General features: G+C 44.7%; 1 protein-coding gene and 1 pseudogene across 2 annotated transcripts; one reads left to right on the top strand and one right to left on the bottom strand.

The window, feature by feature from the left end:
• Positions 1 to 392: 392 nt before the first annotated feature.
• LOC139381811 (MORN repeat containing 2) lies at positions 393 to 2,261 on the bottom strand. Of its 2 annotated transcripts, none has more exons than XM_071125587.1 (6): positions 2,064 to 2,261; positions 1,933 to 1,965; positions 1,752 to 1,802; positions 1,563 to 1,669; positions 1,294 to 1,430; positions 393 to 1,180 (listed from the first exon to the last, which is right to left on the bottom strand). In XM_071125587.1, the coding sequence occupies exons 1-6, from the start codon at positions 2,068 to 2,070 to the stop codon at positions 1,078 to 1,080; spliced, it is 438 nt and encodes a 145-aa protein (XP_070981688.1). In that variant the 5' UTR covers positions 2,071 to 2,261; the 3' UTR covers positions 393 to 1,077. The 2 variants fall into 2 exon arrangements, with proteins under 2 accessions (XP_070981688.1, XP_070981689.1); XM_071125588.1 differs by having other exon boundaries at positions 1,563 to 1,666; positions 2,064 to 2,244.
• A 451-nt stretch (positions 2,262 to 2,712) lies between these two features.
• Positions 2,713 to 15,208, top strand: LOC139381257 (putative ATP-dependent RNA helicase DHX57; annotated as a pseudogene).
• Positions 15,209 to 15,239: the final 31 nt, after the last annotated feature.

The raw sequence follows: 15,239 nt of genomic DNA, 5'->3' as shown, positions 1-15,239 counted from the left end.
TTCAGATGCTCAACAAAAGGATGTGTGTTTCAATGAAGAGCATACTATTCCCACAAATCAAGGCCTTCCTGTGAACAATGTTCTGATTCTTTGTGTGTTTGTGGAGTGCTGTACTACCCTAATAAGCGTATGGGAATATTCTCCACCGATCTGATACGCTGGTTGGGTGATGCAGTACATGCGCCATGCTACCTCCCACCATACAAACCACCCCCAGCACTCTAGGCTAGCTTTGGGTTGGAGGGGGAAGGACCAACATCTGTGAACGACAAATGGACAAGGCCAGGCGATGCTCTGACCTCTGCTTGTTTAGTCAGAGGGGTAAAAAAAAAATTAAATGTAAAAGACATTACTCAAAATACGCAACTACGAAAGAAAAGGAAACAGTTCTATGCTCTCAGCAGATGTTTGATGATTTATTGAAGACACTTATGGACATAACCACCACACATCTTATTGAGGAATTCATCACATAACGGAATTTGTTGAACAAAGTTAACACCAGATGCACACATTAAGCAAAAGAACTATATCAATTATACCACACACACATTATAGTGACATCAGTGTGAGTAAAGAGACATTCTTGTTGGCGTTCAAGAAACAGAACATTGATGGATTCCTCCACCGATCTAGATTTGTACGCTGTTTATGAAGAGTTAAAAGATTCCAAATAAACTGTAGTAGAAATAGTTTTAGCCTAACACTGTTGGTTAACTGAGGCTTACACAGCCACACACACACAGACTGTGTTTCAGCACCTCCAAAGAGGACTCTTGGCTGTGTGACTCAAAGCAATGACTCATTCATTGCACGGTGCCATGAGGTGTATTCACCACACTGTCATACGCTGACTACTAAAGTCTTTCCTACAAGTAAAAGAGACCAGGTGTCACTGCAGGAGTGTTATGGGATGAACAAGGACATTGTGTGTTTCATTTCATTTGGTGCCTTTAAAATCTCTTACTGGAGTCTAATTTTATTATTTTGAATATATATATATATTTATCTATATTCAATAAATGTTCATAAAGTTAAGAGAAATTAGAGTTATGTTATCTCACATTATGTCATGGGTTACATGCTGAGTTTAAGTTTCAATCCAGGAGCTGCCTTGTTGTGGAAGCCTCCAATCCAAACAAGTCCCTGAGAGTCAGTGAACTCCCCGTCACCCTCCAACCTATAAAAAAAAACAATAGAGCCATCATTCACTAGCCATCGGCCTAACCTATTATTCACTAGCATATCAAAATACGATAGGAAAATGTTAACACGCTAAAGTAATGGGTTCACCTGTTCTTGCTGAAGCTGCCGCAGTATTTGGTCCCGTCAGAGAAGCTGTATGTCCCTGTGCCGTGATACATGTTGTCTTTGAAGTCCCCTTCATACAGGGCCCCAGAGGGATGCTCCAGAGTCCCTCTGCCATTCATCTGGAATAGAGGGAGCACTGGTCACTCACAGCAGACATCACAAAAACTATGACCCGCTAATCCAAATACCAATCCCTATCAATTCTGTCCTAACATAGGCCTACACCCGACCATGCACTCGCACACACATACCTTGTCATCATGCCACTCTCCAGTGTAGGTGACACCACTGGCTGAGGTGTGTTTGCCCATACCACGCCTCACCACGCCTCCCTCTGTGGACCCGCAGCACTCTCCTTCTGGTGATGACCACAGTAATGCAGCTCGTTATAACAGTTATAATCATTAATTTAATGTTACTGTGTCAATATGAGCACTTACCATATCTGTCACCATTTGGGAAAATGTAGGATACTTGCAAATTCCCTTCCTCTGAAAATAAATGTGAGTGGAGTTTAAGACTGCGACATAGGCTAATAGTTAGCCTTAAGCACAAACATACAATATTTACACACCAAAAAAAGCAGATATCTTGAGATGTCCAAGTCTGGTCTCTGCCTACCTTCGCTTTCTGTGACCTTTCCTTTTTTCTTCTCTGCAGGAAAAACACTTTAATAATGACATTATGTTGTAGCTATGCTATTTCGGTATTATGCTGGCTATACAGTACGGTAACTGGCTAACGTTACTCACCTGACATTTTAGTAATGCTTCGTCAAATTGAATTTACTCAATATAGTTAGAGCTTTTAGCTAACTTTAGCTGGCTGTCAAGCTAGGCAATACATTTCGGATTTGTTGCTAGTTCAAACATGACTATGGCTATATCTTATTCAATTTTTTCGTGCTGGTCTAGCTGATGTTGTTGCGATGCATTTCCTAAACTTTATATTACCATGGTAACTCTACACAGCCTTTACCGGAAAATAAACGTTGACCTCTGATTGATTAACCAATGAGAAAGACGGTGAAGTTGTAAATTGTCTTGGTCTCTGGATAAATAACCTGCTATCCGTTTCTCTTATGCATTATTTTTCTCGATAGTAAATTGTTTTTTTTGAATAGCAAAATAATTGACTAATTGTCCTCTTGCCCATACAGAAAGAAACAATGTGCCTCCCGACCTATCTATTTTATGGCTAATGGCTAGCAATCCTCCGTCCTAGCTGGCTGTGACAATGCACTGTTGAGTGGTCATTCTGGTCAATTATCTAGTTTGCCGACAACCCAAGAAGTGTTATGAACTAAACACGATGTAAACGTGTGCCTCGTCAGCCATAAAGTAACATTTTAGCTAGCCGGTTCCTACTACTTTCAAGGCACCGACACCGTGCCTTGCAAAAATGATGTCCACCTGCTCTACTGTATGTGTCATCTGAACTGAAAACTGAAATCCAGATTAGGAAGTGAAATGAGCAACTGCAAAATAACCTAGTGCTACAGTAATGCAAGTAGTATGTCTGACGCATAATCCACATAACATAGTTGGCTGGCAATGCGTTGTGCTATTGAATAGTCAATCAGGTTTAATACTGCACTCCTCCTAAAATAATGAGTTAGATATTAGCTCTTATCCTTTGAACTGTGGAATAAACCTGAATAATAAACAAATTTCTCTTTCTCTCACCACAGGCAGAGGAATGGGTGGCGGGGGCAGCGGTGGTGCAGGCCCGGATTAGCAGAGTCAGAAGGGGCACTGGCAGAACCAGGAACAGGTGAAGGAGCTGTTGAGAGAGCTGCAGACCTAGGACTATGACAACAAGCCTTATGAGTGAGTGTTCTCATAACATAGGAAGAGAGCCTGTATACTTGAGTGCCTTCAGAATACTGGGGTCTCTGTATAATATTGGAAGAATTGGAAAATGTGTTGGTATTCAGGGGTTGTTGTTTTCTTCTCTGCAGAGGTTTGTGTAGTTGCACTGTGATGTATCAGGTGTCACTCACCTTTTTGACTGGAACAGACTAATAACATCACAATCTTAACCCACCTGTTCTTTCTCAGTGAAGAAGCAGAGGAGTATAATGAAGAGGAAGAGTATGACTAGCTGGATTACCAATAGGAAGTGCAGTTCTGGAACCTAATGAGCCTGTGGAGAGCCCTGTCTATGATCCTGACTCAGAGGACGAACGGTGGCCCACACCCAAGCCAGTCATAGGACTGTTTGCCATAGGAAAGTTCTGCAGGTATCAGCAGGAGTCTCTGGCCCTCACCGCCATCTACGGCAACCGCTTCACCGAGCGTATTGCCAACAGTATGTGGACCATCACTCTGGACCCAGACCTCCTGCACTATCACCGGCGGCCCCCGTTCACTTTCGGGACATCTGCCGGCTGCAGATTTGGAACCAAGTGCAAGTATAAGCACCAGATGCCCACCAAGGGGAACGCCTCGGGCCCCCAAGACCCAGTGCGAGCCAGCCTGAATTCAGCTTTACAGAGTATGAGCTGGAGCACCTTATATAGACAGGTGTGTGACTTTCCAACTCATGTCCAATCAATTGAATTTACCACAGGTGGACTCCAATCAAGTTGTAGAAACATCTCAAGGATAATCAATGGAAACAGGATGCACCTGAGCTCACTTTCGAGTAGCAAAGGGTCTGAATACTTATGTAAATAAGGTATTTCTGTTATTTTATGTTTTTATAAATTAGCAAAAATGTCTAAAAACCTGTTTTCGCTTTGTCATTATGGGGTATTGTATGTAGATTGCTGAGAATTTTTATCCATTTTAGAATATGGCTGTAACGTAACAAAATGTGGAAAGAGTCAAGGGGTCTGAATACTTTCCGAAGGCACTGTATGTCAACCGGAGGAAAAAGATGGTGAAAAGGCATGAAGAGAAGACAGAGGGCCATCAGCAAGATAACACCAAACTGGGTCGAGAATTCAGGAGAAAACAGGTAGAGTAGAGAGTGTACTTCATTCTGGGCTGTTACTACCAGGGTTTTTTCTGGATCAAAAAGGGTCTTAGGGCCTCCCGAGTGGCGCAGCGGTCTAAGGCACTGCAGAGGAATCACTACAGATCTGGGTTCGAACCCGGGCTGTGTCGCAGCAGGCCGCGACGGAGACATATGAGGCGACGCACAATTGGCCCAGCGTCATCCGAGTTAGTGGAGGGTTTGGCTGGCCGGGATGTCCTTGTCTCATCGCACTCTAGCGACTCCTGTGGTGGGCCGGGCGCATGCACGCTGATATGGTCGCCAGTTGGACAATGTTTCCTCCGACACATTGGTGCGGGTGGCTTCCGAGTTAAGCAAGCAGTGTGTCAAGAAGCAGTGCATTTTGGCAGGGTCATGTTTTGGAGGACGCATGGCTCTCGACCTTCACTTCTCCCGAGTCCGTATGGGAGTTGCAGCGATGGGACAAGACGAACTACCAATTGGGGAGAAAAAGGGGTAAAAAGTTTAGGTGGTGGGGGCGTAGCAGGGCCAATTTTCTGTAATTAATATAATTTCTCCATGTAGCTGAGAGACATTTTTGTTGTTTTAAGTAAATTTCCTGCAATTCGACACATTTTCCCATGCAGCTGAGAGACTTATTTGACCCGAAAAAACACTAAGGCTGACAACAGTACAACACTAAAGCTGACAACAGAACAAGAGAGAAACGTAAACAGCCTGTCATGCTATTTAGCCCCATCTATTGGTGTTATGGGGGAATTGCGATTTATCAGTCCTGTCCAATACTAGTCATGCCTGTAAATCTTACAGCTAAAATCATAAGTGGTCATGTCCCTAGTGATGATATTTGAATGTCTGTTTGCTCCACCTAATCCCCTGTTACTGTTCCTCTGTCTGCCAGTCATCCAGGCATTTCACCTCCATGGTGCAGCAGAGACTCAAGCTGGCTGACTGGAATGAGAAGGACCTGCTGATGTGAAATGATGGCATTAGATTTGTTGCATGCTGCAGTGTTCTATGTTTGATATTAACTTGGTGTTAAGATCTGATGTCTTTGTCATGGTCTTCTACAGGTGTGGTAAGACCACCCAGATCCGTTAGTTCACTTTGGATGCGTCTCTGAGTGGGCCTGCCGACCAGGTGGCTAACATCATCTGCACCCAGCCCTGCCGTATTTTTGCCATCTCTGTGGCCGACCGGGTGGCACAGGAGCGGTACAGAACGCCTCGGTAACTCAGGGGCTACCAGATCCGTCTGGAGACCATCGGGGTCAGTTGGAACTCAATGTTGTACACACGCTCACATGCATAACCTTACATTCTAGTTAAAGCTGTTGTTGAACTTCAATTAAGCTTGTACTCTCTCTCTCTCACACTCTCTCTCTCTCTCTCTCTCTCTATGCCTCCCCCTTCCTTCCTTCCTTCCTCCCTCTACCAGGCTGCTGTATTGCACCACAGGAGTGCTGCTGGGGGGGACGCAGACCTCACAGGGATCTCTCGTATCATAGTGGATGAGGTGCCCCTCGTAAGCCAACAGCATATAGACTTACTCACTATTGTGCCGGTTGTCTCATCCTGATTTTCTCTCTCTCTCTCCCTCAGTGACTTCCTCCTGCTGGTGGAGAAGGATCTGATGGTCCAGAGCCCAGAACTGAAGTTCATCCTGATGAGTGCCACCCTGAAAGCTGACCGCTTCTCCCTGTACTACAACAACTGCAACACCAATCACATACCAGGTACTGATGCACACTATCTACCCCAGCACACACCATCTACATACCAGGTACTGATACACACTATCTACCCCACCACACACCATCCACATCCTTCAAGCCTCTTGGTGTATGTAGGGCAAAGTGGATATAACAGAATAGTTAGACGAGTCAGCAGTTACATCATGATGATCTCTTGTGTTTTCCAGGACACACTTTCCCTGTCTACCAGTTTTTCAAAACCTGGTAAATATCACACTCCCAACCCTAAAATATTGTACCATAAACCCCACAAGGTATTGTTTCTGTTCTTCAGGTGTAAGTCACCTATACTCTCTCAGTCCGTTAATGCACTCAGGGGGGGGGGGGGGGGGTGACAAGTCCTCATCGGGCAGCAGGAGGGACAGAGGCGGGGCCAAAGACCCTGTGGACTAGCTGGGAGACAACATGTGATCCATCAGGAACCTTCAAAAGAAAGACTTCATTAAAGACTCCATCCCCGACCAGCAGCTCAGCCTGCAGGAACTCACTATTCCAATACAAATCAAATCAAAGGTGAGGCTTTTGTTGATCTCCCTGTCCCCTCAGCTAAATACTCCACACTGTGTCATCGTCTGAAATGGCACCCTATTCCCTGTAGTCCACTACTACCCTGAGAATGTTAATCAGGATGTTTTTGTTTGTTTAAAGACACCAAGACGTCTGTGCTGAAGACCAGCTCTGCCTGGATAAGATCTGGACCTGGTGGACCTGGACCTGGAGTATATGGTGGATGGGGACAATAGCTACCCTCCAGGTGAGAGAGCACTACAGACAGATGGAATGGCAGATGGATAGTCACACAGTGAACGTTTAGTTTCTTGATTTCCCTTTAGGTAACACTTTACATGAAGTTATGCTGTATCCGTGTATTAACACTGGAAATCTCCAGTATCGACCATGTCTCCTTCCCTGTCCAGGTGCTGCTGGGCCTGGCTGAGATTAAGACGCTCTATGAGCAGCTCCAGACCAACAGGATGTTCAACAACCGGAACAGAGCCAGGTAGGGAAATACAGGGAGCACTGTACTGGATGAATTTGCAGGATTGCTAGAATTATGAGTTGTAGAGTTTTGCATAAATATGTGGTTGTGATGGGTTGAGTTTTTATACAGGTGTGTGTGTTCTGGTACAGCTGTAGATGGGTTATGTTTGTTGTGGATATGGTTGTGTGTGTGTAGTAAAGTACGTGTGATTGTGTGTCAGGTGTGTGATGTACCAGCTCTACTCATCACTGTATTTTTATTTTCTTTACATTTTTATTTATTTATTTATTTGAGTATTTTTTTTGTACTTCTACTCCCCAATTTCATGATATCCAATTAGTAGTTAGTCTTGTCCCATCGCTGCAACTCCCCTACGGACTCGGGAGAGGTGAAGGTCGAGAGTCATGCGTCCTCCGAAACACGTCACTGCCAAGCCGCACTGCTCACTTAACCCAGAAACCAGCTGAACCAATGTGTCGGTGGAATGACCGTCCAGCTGGCGACCGAAGTCAGTTTGCAGGCGCCCGGCCCGCCGCAAGGAGTCACTAGAGCTTGAGGGGACAAGGAAATCCCTGTCAGTCAAACCCTCCTCTAACCCGGACGACGCTGGGCCAATTGTGCGCTGCCTCATGGGTCTCCCGGTCACGTCCGGCTGTGACACAGCCTGGGATCGAACCCGGGTTTGTAGTGATGCTTAAACCCCTGCATCACTCGCCCCTGTTTAACGAGGAGCAGCAGGCTGTGTTCAGCTGGTCACCAAGATCATCATCACCACCAACTTCGCAGAGACCTCCTTCACTATCAATGACATGGTCTATGTGGTCGACTCGGGGAAGATAAAGGAAAAGAAAAGGTACTGTAACCTCTGACCTCTAAACCCTCGGATGTCTCTGCAGACAGGGGCCATGTTTCAATACTCTCAACTGGTTTCCATAACTGTCAAGTTCTGATGAGAGCACATTCGATAAGTGCAAACTATGTTAATGTGTACAACTCATATATTTTCTATACTAACCTGTTATAAGGAGTGAACCAATTAATTGATAGCAGTGGATATTTGGCTGCTTATAATACACACTGAGCTAGACGGCATGTGAGTGTTATTTTGCTGTCTTTCCCCTCCGTTACAACGCTTCTAAGAGCATGGGGAGCCTGGAGGAGTCGTGAGTGACCCATGCCAATGCCCTGCAGAGGAGGGGGTGAGCAGGCCATTTGGCCTCGGGGGTCTGCTTCCACTTCTTCACCATCCATTGCTTCCAACACCAGCTGGCTGAACAGAGCTGCCAGAGATCCAGAGAGTCCCCTCGGAGCAGCTCTGCCTCAGGCAAGCAGACCATTACAGGACTCTCCCTACATCGGGAGTAAAATTTGCCTAATCTCGAAGGCCGAGATTCACAATGAAGGAATTTTATACACCATTGACACTGAAAATTCGACTGTTGCTCTCACCAAAGTCCGCTCCTTTTCTACTGAGGACTGCTCTACTGACCAATTCCAGTCTTCCAGTAAATAATTGTCAACTTAAACAACTTAGTCAAAATCCTTTGCCAGCAGCATACCACCCTGCATCCCACTGCTGGCTGACTTCTGAAACTTAGCAGGCTTGGTCCTGGATGGGAGATCAGATGCTGCTGGAAGTGGTGTTGGAGGGCCAGTAGGAGGCACTCTTTCCTGTGGTCTAAACAAATATCCCAATGCCCCAGGGCAATGATTGGGAACATTGCTCTGTGTAGAGTGCCGTCTTTCGGATGGGATGTTAAACGTGGTTCGTGACTCTTTGTGGTCACCCATGCCAGTTATTGTAAAAGTAGGGGTGTTAACCCCGGTGGCCTGTCTAAATTCCCAATCTGGCCCTCATACCATCATGGCCACCTAATCATCCCCTGTTGTTGCTGTACATGAGAATATGTTTTCATTCAACTTACCTGGTTAAATAATAGTTAAATAATTTCTAATGTCACCTAACTACAGCACTGTGCCTATGGTGCTCTTAAGTGACCAATTTGTGTTATTTACTCATGTACCAGGCACTGTCTCTCTATTTAACCACTGACATTCATTTGAACCTTCCCTGGATTTTCAATGTAGATAGTCATGACATGTTGTCACCAATGCAAACATATTTTCACTTTGAAATTTCCCAACACTGCCCCCTTTCTCCACCTCTCTCTCTATCCCCACTTTCCTTCTCTCTCTCAGGATTAAGACCCTGCGTGTGTTTGTGGAGCGGCTGTTGGAGTCTGTTCTCTCGGAGGATGCCCCTAGCCATGGGCAGTCTGGACGCGGCCCAGCAATGTCTGCAAGACCTGGGGGCTCTGACGGCTGACGAGAAGCTCACCCCTCTGAACTCCCACCTGGCCTGTCTGCCCATGGACGTCCGCATTAGCAAACTCATGCTGTTTGGTGCCATCTCCCGCTGCCTGGACCCTGCCCTCACAGACGCTGCCAGACTGGCCTTCCCCCTTCAAAATGCACTTTTTACTACTGTTTGCCTGAGTTTACTAATGGCAGTCTATCAGAGCCTTTGGGTTGAATTGGAATGAGTAGAAATGTGAACTTCCGTGAGGCTTTCCATTTTCACACAGACGGTCACAAGCTTCACTCTCCTGTTTTTTTATCCTCTTCTTTTTCTCCTCCTGCAGTGTTTTCTTCCTGTGGCCAGGTGTCTCCTTGGGATAAGAGGGAGGAGGCCAATGAGAATAAGCTGAGTTACGCCCTGGCTAACAGTGACCATCTGGTCCTGCTGCAAGGATACAAGGTACTGTACTTGACACACTGGGGCTGGGCACACTGGGCAGACCTGAACCTCTCTCTACTGTTTATCCCCTAGCCATGTCACGAATATTAACACACACTAGCACTATAACACTAATGCCAGAAATACTGAAATGATACCTGAACCAGCTATGAAAAATTGCATTTGCCTTGAGACACAGATGTACATGTTCTGAGTGGCAATGCAAGATGTAGAACCAACTAAAACACCGGGTAGAATACAGATTATCTGCTGTGGACATGTAACTGTCTAATGTAATGTGTTGCTGTTGCACACGGCTGGTGTGGTGCAGCCAAGAACGTGAACCAGGCTTGGTTTCAGTACTGCTGAGAGAACTTCCTGCTTGGCAGGGCCTTACAGGTCAGATACTGTTCTGTGCCATCTTTCCTGACAGGTGGCATTATTACAGTGTTGTATTGTACGGTACTTGCAAGAGTCTGAGATGTGCTTTGTGGTTTGCAGGAGATAACCAGTCTGAAGAGGCAGTTTACGGAGCTGCTGTCTGACATTGGCTTTGTCAAGGAGGGACGGAGGGCCAGAGTCATGGAGAGAATGGCTGCCACATGGATTGAGGGTGTCCTGGAGGCTAGGGGCTGCGAGGTAGAACACACACACACATATGTTTCAATCAGAATTATACAGTACCTAAGATATATCCATGATAGAAATTAGTGATAGGAAGTTCGTTTTTTTTTACTGACTTGGATCTTTTCAACTCGTTTAGTCAAACAAACAAATCTTTAGACTCATTTAGTTCATTGGATTCTGTAATGCCCATAGCGCGCAGGACACTACCAGCGAACAATGAATAATAAACAAAATAATTCGGATTCTTCAAGCCTCTCGTTCACCGTAGGGGCATATAGGAGCTGTCATTTGTGACTGAGACTTGTAAAAGTGTGCTTCAAGCAATGTACATTTTTGATTGCTAGGCATACAAATAACATCATGTATACCTTTGAAACAAGGTCTAGTTGCTGCCGCAACCGGACTAGATTGTGAACAACTCAATGGCAGAATGCCATTGCTTGACTTCTGCACAACATCGTTCGCAAATTGCAGCAGCCCCCAAGTTCACGTTTTTTGAGCAGAGGCAGGCTGTGTATGTTTTGGTTCTGCAAAGCTGTGTTCATTGATAACATTCAATAATAAATAACATTGCAATTTCATTCTTGAACCATGCCATCAATTATCAAAACATGTATTGGTCTTCTCTAATCTGCCTGGAGCATGATCTATTTTCCTGCGCGCACATGTAAAATCAAATCCAATTTTATTTGTCACATGCTTCGTAAACAACAGTGAAATGCTTACTTACGGGTCCTTTTCCAATAATGCAGAGTTAAAGATAAAAAATATATATAAATAGTAAAACGAGGAATAAGTACACAGTGACTAACAATAACGAGTAAAATATGAAATGGCTTTATACAGGGAGCACCAGTACCGAGTTGATGTGCAGGGGTACGAGGTAGCTACAGTGCCTTGCGAAAGTATACGGCCCCCTTGAACTTTGCTACCTTTTGCCACATTTCAGGCTTCAAACATAAAGATATAAAACTGTATTTTTTTGTGAAGAATCAACAACAAGTGGGACACAATCATGAAGTGGAACGACATTTATTGGATATTTCAAACTTTTTTAACAAATCAAAAACTGAAAAATTGGGCGTGCAAAATTATTCAGCCCCCTTAAGTTAATACTTTGTAGCGCCACCTTTTGCTGCGATTACAGCTGTAAGTCGCTTGGGGTATGTCTCTATCAGTTTTGCACATCGAGAGACTGAAATTTTTTCCCATTCCTCCTTGCAAAACAGCTCGAGCTCAGTGAGGTTGGATGGAGAGCATTTGTGAACAGCAGTTTTCAGTTCTTTCCACAGATTCTCGATTGGATTCAGGTCTGGACTTTGACTTGGCCATTCTAACACCTGGATATGTTTATTTTTGAACCATTCCATTGTAGATTTTGCTTTATGTTTTGGATCATTGTCTTGTTGGAAGACAAATCTCCGTCCCAGTCTCAGGTCTTTTGCAGACTCCATCAGGTTTTCTTCCAGAATGGTCCTGTATTTGGCTCCATCCATCTTCCCATCAATTTTAACCATCTTCCCTGTCCCTGCTGAAGAAAAGCAGGCCCAAACCATGATGCTGCCACCACCATGTTTGACAGTGGGGATGGTGTGTTCAGCTGTGTTGCTTTTACGCCAAACATTTTGCATTGTTGCCAAAAAGTTCAATTTTGGTTTCATCTGACCAGAGCACCTTCTTCCACATGTTTGGTGTGTCGCCCAGGTGGCTTGTGGCAAACTTTAAACAACACTTTTTTATGGATATCTGTAAGAAATGGCTTTCTTCTTGCCACTCTTCCATAAAGGCCAGATTTGTGCAATATACAACTGATTGTTGTCCTATGGACAGAGTCTCCCACCTCAGCTGTAGATCTCTGCAGTTCATCCAGAGTGATCATGGGCCTCTTGGCTGCATCTCTGATCAGTCTTCTCCTTGTATGAGCTGAAAGTTTAGAGGGACGGCCAGGTCTTGGTAGATTTGCAGTGGTCTGATACTCCTTCCATTTCAATATTACCGCTTGCACAGTGCTCCTTGGGATGTTTTAAGCTTGGTAAATCTTTTTGTATCCAAATCCGGCTTTAAACTTCTTCACAACAGTATCTCGGACCTGCCTGGTGTGTTCCTTGTTCTTCATGATGCTCTCTGCGCTTTTAACGGACCTCTGAGACTATCACAGTGCAGGTGCATTTATACGGAGACTTGATTACACACAGGTGGATTGTATTTATCCTCATTAGTCATTTAGGTCAACATTGGATCATTCAGAGATCCTCACTGAACTTCTGGAGAGAGTTTGCTGCACTGAATGTAAAGGTGCTGAATAATTTTGCACGCCCAATTTTTCAGTTTTTGATTTGTTAAAAAAGTTTGAAATATCCAATAAATGTCGTTCCACTTCATGATTGTGTCCCACTTGTTGTTGATTCTTCATAAAAAAATACAGTTTTATATCTTTATGTTTGAAGCCTGAAATGTGGCAAAAGGTCGCAAAGTTCAAGGGGGCCGAATACTTTCGCAAGGCACTGTATGTACATATCAGTAGGGGTAAAGTGACTAGACAACTAAATAGATAATAGACTGAGCTGTAGCAGCAGCCTGTGTGGTGTCAGTACGCATATGTGTATGTGTGCATAGAATAGAGTCCGTGTAAGAGGGTTAGTTCAAAAAAAGGGTCAATGCAGGTAGTCCGGTTAGCCATTTGATTAGTAGTATTGTGGCCTGGGGGTAGAAGCTGTTCAGGGTCCTGTTAGTTCCAGACTTGGTGTATTGGTACCGCTTGCCGAGATAGACAGTTGGTGGTCTCCGGAGCCGCTTAGCCGGGGGAGCGCATATTAATCCTGCTGTAGGATTCATTGCAGCCAACAGGTTAAATGAACAACTAAAATGAATGTGTCACTCAGAAAAAGGAATCGTGACTCGAGTCAGTAAAAAGTAGTTCAAAAAGAACGACTCGTTCCTGAGCTGCAAATGATTCATTTAAATGCTGCACTGTCACATAAAATCTGTTCATAAATCATGCAAGTTAATTCACTCTTTCTCTCCACAGGCCAACCTCAACTCTGACAACATCAGGTTGCTCTGTGCTGCCCTTTATCCCAATTTAGTTCAGGTGAGCCTTTACCCATCCAGCATGATCAACAGCTCAGTACTTGTATAATGTACACTGAAAAAAATTATAAACACAACATGCCACAATTTCAAAGTTACAGTTCATAGGAAATTAGGCCCTAATCTATGCATTTCACATGACTGGGAATACAGATATGCATCTGTTGGTCACATATACCTTAAACAAAAAGTAGGGGCATGGATCAGAGAACCAGTCAGTATCTGGTGTGACCAACATTTGCCTCATGCAGCGCGACACATCTCCTTTGCATAGTTGATCAGGCTGTTGATTCTGGCCTGTGGAATGTTGTCCCACTCCTTTTCAATGGCTTTGCGAAGTTGCTGGATATTGGCGAGAACTGGAACAAGCTTTCGTATACGTTGATCCAGAGCATCCCAAACATGCTCAATTGGTGACTTGTCTGAGTATGCAGGCCATAGAAGAACTGGGACATTTTCAGCTTCCAGGCATGGGCCATGGGGCACCCTGTTCACAACGTTGACATCAGCAAACCGCTTGCCCACACGACACCATACATGCTGTCGGCCATCTGCCCTGTACAGTTGAAACTGGGATTAATCTGTGAAGAACACACTTCCCCAGTGTGCCAGGGGCCATCGAAGTTGAGCATTTTCCCACTGAAGTTTGTTACGACGCCGAACTGTAGTCAGGTTAAGACCCTGGGTTCAGACAGTTTGTGCAGAAATTCTTCGGTTGTGCAAACCCACAGTTAAATCAGCTGTTCGGGTGGCTGGTCTCAGACGATCCCACAGGCGTGGTTACAAGTGGTCTGCGGTTGTAAGGCCGGTTGGATGTACTGCCACATTTTTAAAATTACGTTGAAGGCGGCTTATGGTAGAGAAATTAACATTAAGCTTTAGCTAGCAACAGCTCAGGTGGGCATTCCTGCAGTCAGCATGCCAATTGCACACTCCCTCAACTTGAGACATCTGTGGCATTGTGTTGTGTGAGAAAAGTGCACATTTTAGTGTGGCCTTTTAATGTCCCCAGCACAAGGTGCACCTGTGTACTGATCATGCTGTTTAATCAGCTTCTTAATATGCCACACCTGTCAGGTGGATGGATTATCTTGGCAAAATGGAAATGTTCACTAACAGGGATGTAAACAAATTTGTGCACAACATTTGAGAGAAATAAGCTTTTTGTGCATATGGAACATTTCTGGGATCTTTTATTTCAGCTCATGAAACATGGGACCAACACTTTACATGTTGCGTTTTATATTTTTGCTCAGTATATGTACCTTAGAATGATGGCTGTGTCCACATACACCCCTCCTCCGTCAACTACACGTTACAACTTCCGCACAGTGAGAATAAACTACAGAGACATAACCAATACTATTTTACAGTAACTAAAAAGTTAATCCAAAACAACCACACAAGCTATTTTTTTGTTTTGTTTTAGTTGTTTATTGGTCAAGTGGTGGTTTCCGGGGCCACTATGACAGCCCCTACATGGTGTACCATGAGAAGGTGAAGACGAGCCATGTGTTCATCAGAGACTGCAGCATGGTGTCAGTGTACCCCGTGGTTATGTTCGGAGGGGGACAGGTTAACGTGGAGCTGCAGAAGGGAGAGTTCGTCATCTCCCCGGAAAGAGTACCTTGTCTACAGCCGCTACATAAAATCAGTACTACTGCTCTTTGGAAAGGAGCACTATGTACAGCAGGTGTTTTACTTCCACCCAATGCCTGTGTAGGAGACATGTGACAGTGGCTCATAGCCAAGGGACGGAAATCATTCCAAGAAATATA

Source organism: Oncorhynchus clarkii, chromosome 23 (assembly GCF_045791955.1).
Source record: "Oncorhynchus clarkii lewisi isolate Uvic-CL-2024 chromosome 23, UVic_Ocla_1.0, whole genome shotgun sequence".
NCBI lineage: Eukaryota > Metazoa > Chordata > Actinopteri > Salmoniformes > Salmonidae > Oncorhynchus > Oncorhynchus clarkii.
This window is presented reverse-complemented; position numbering and strand designations above follow the sequence as displayed.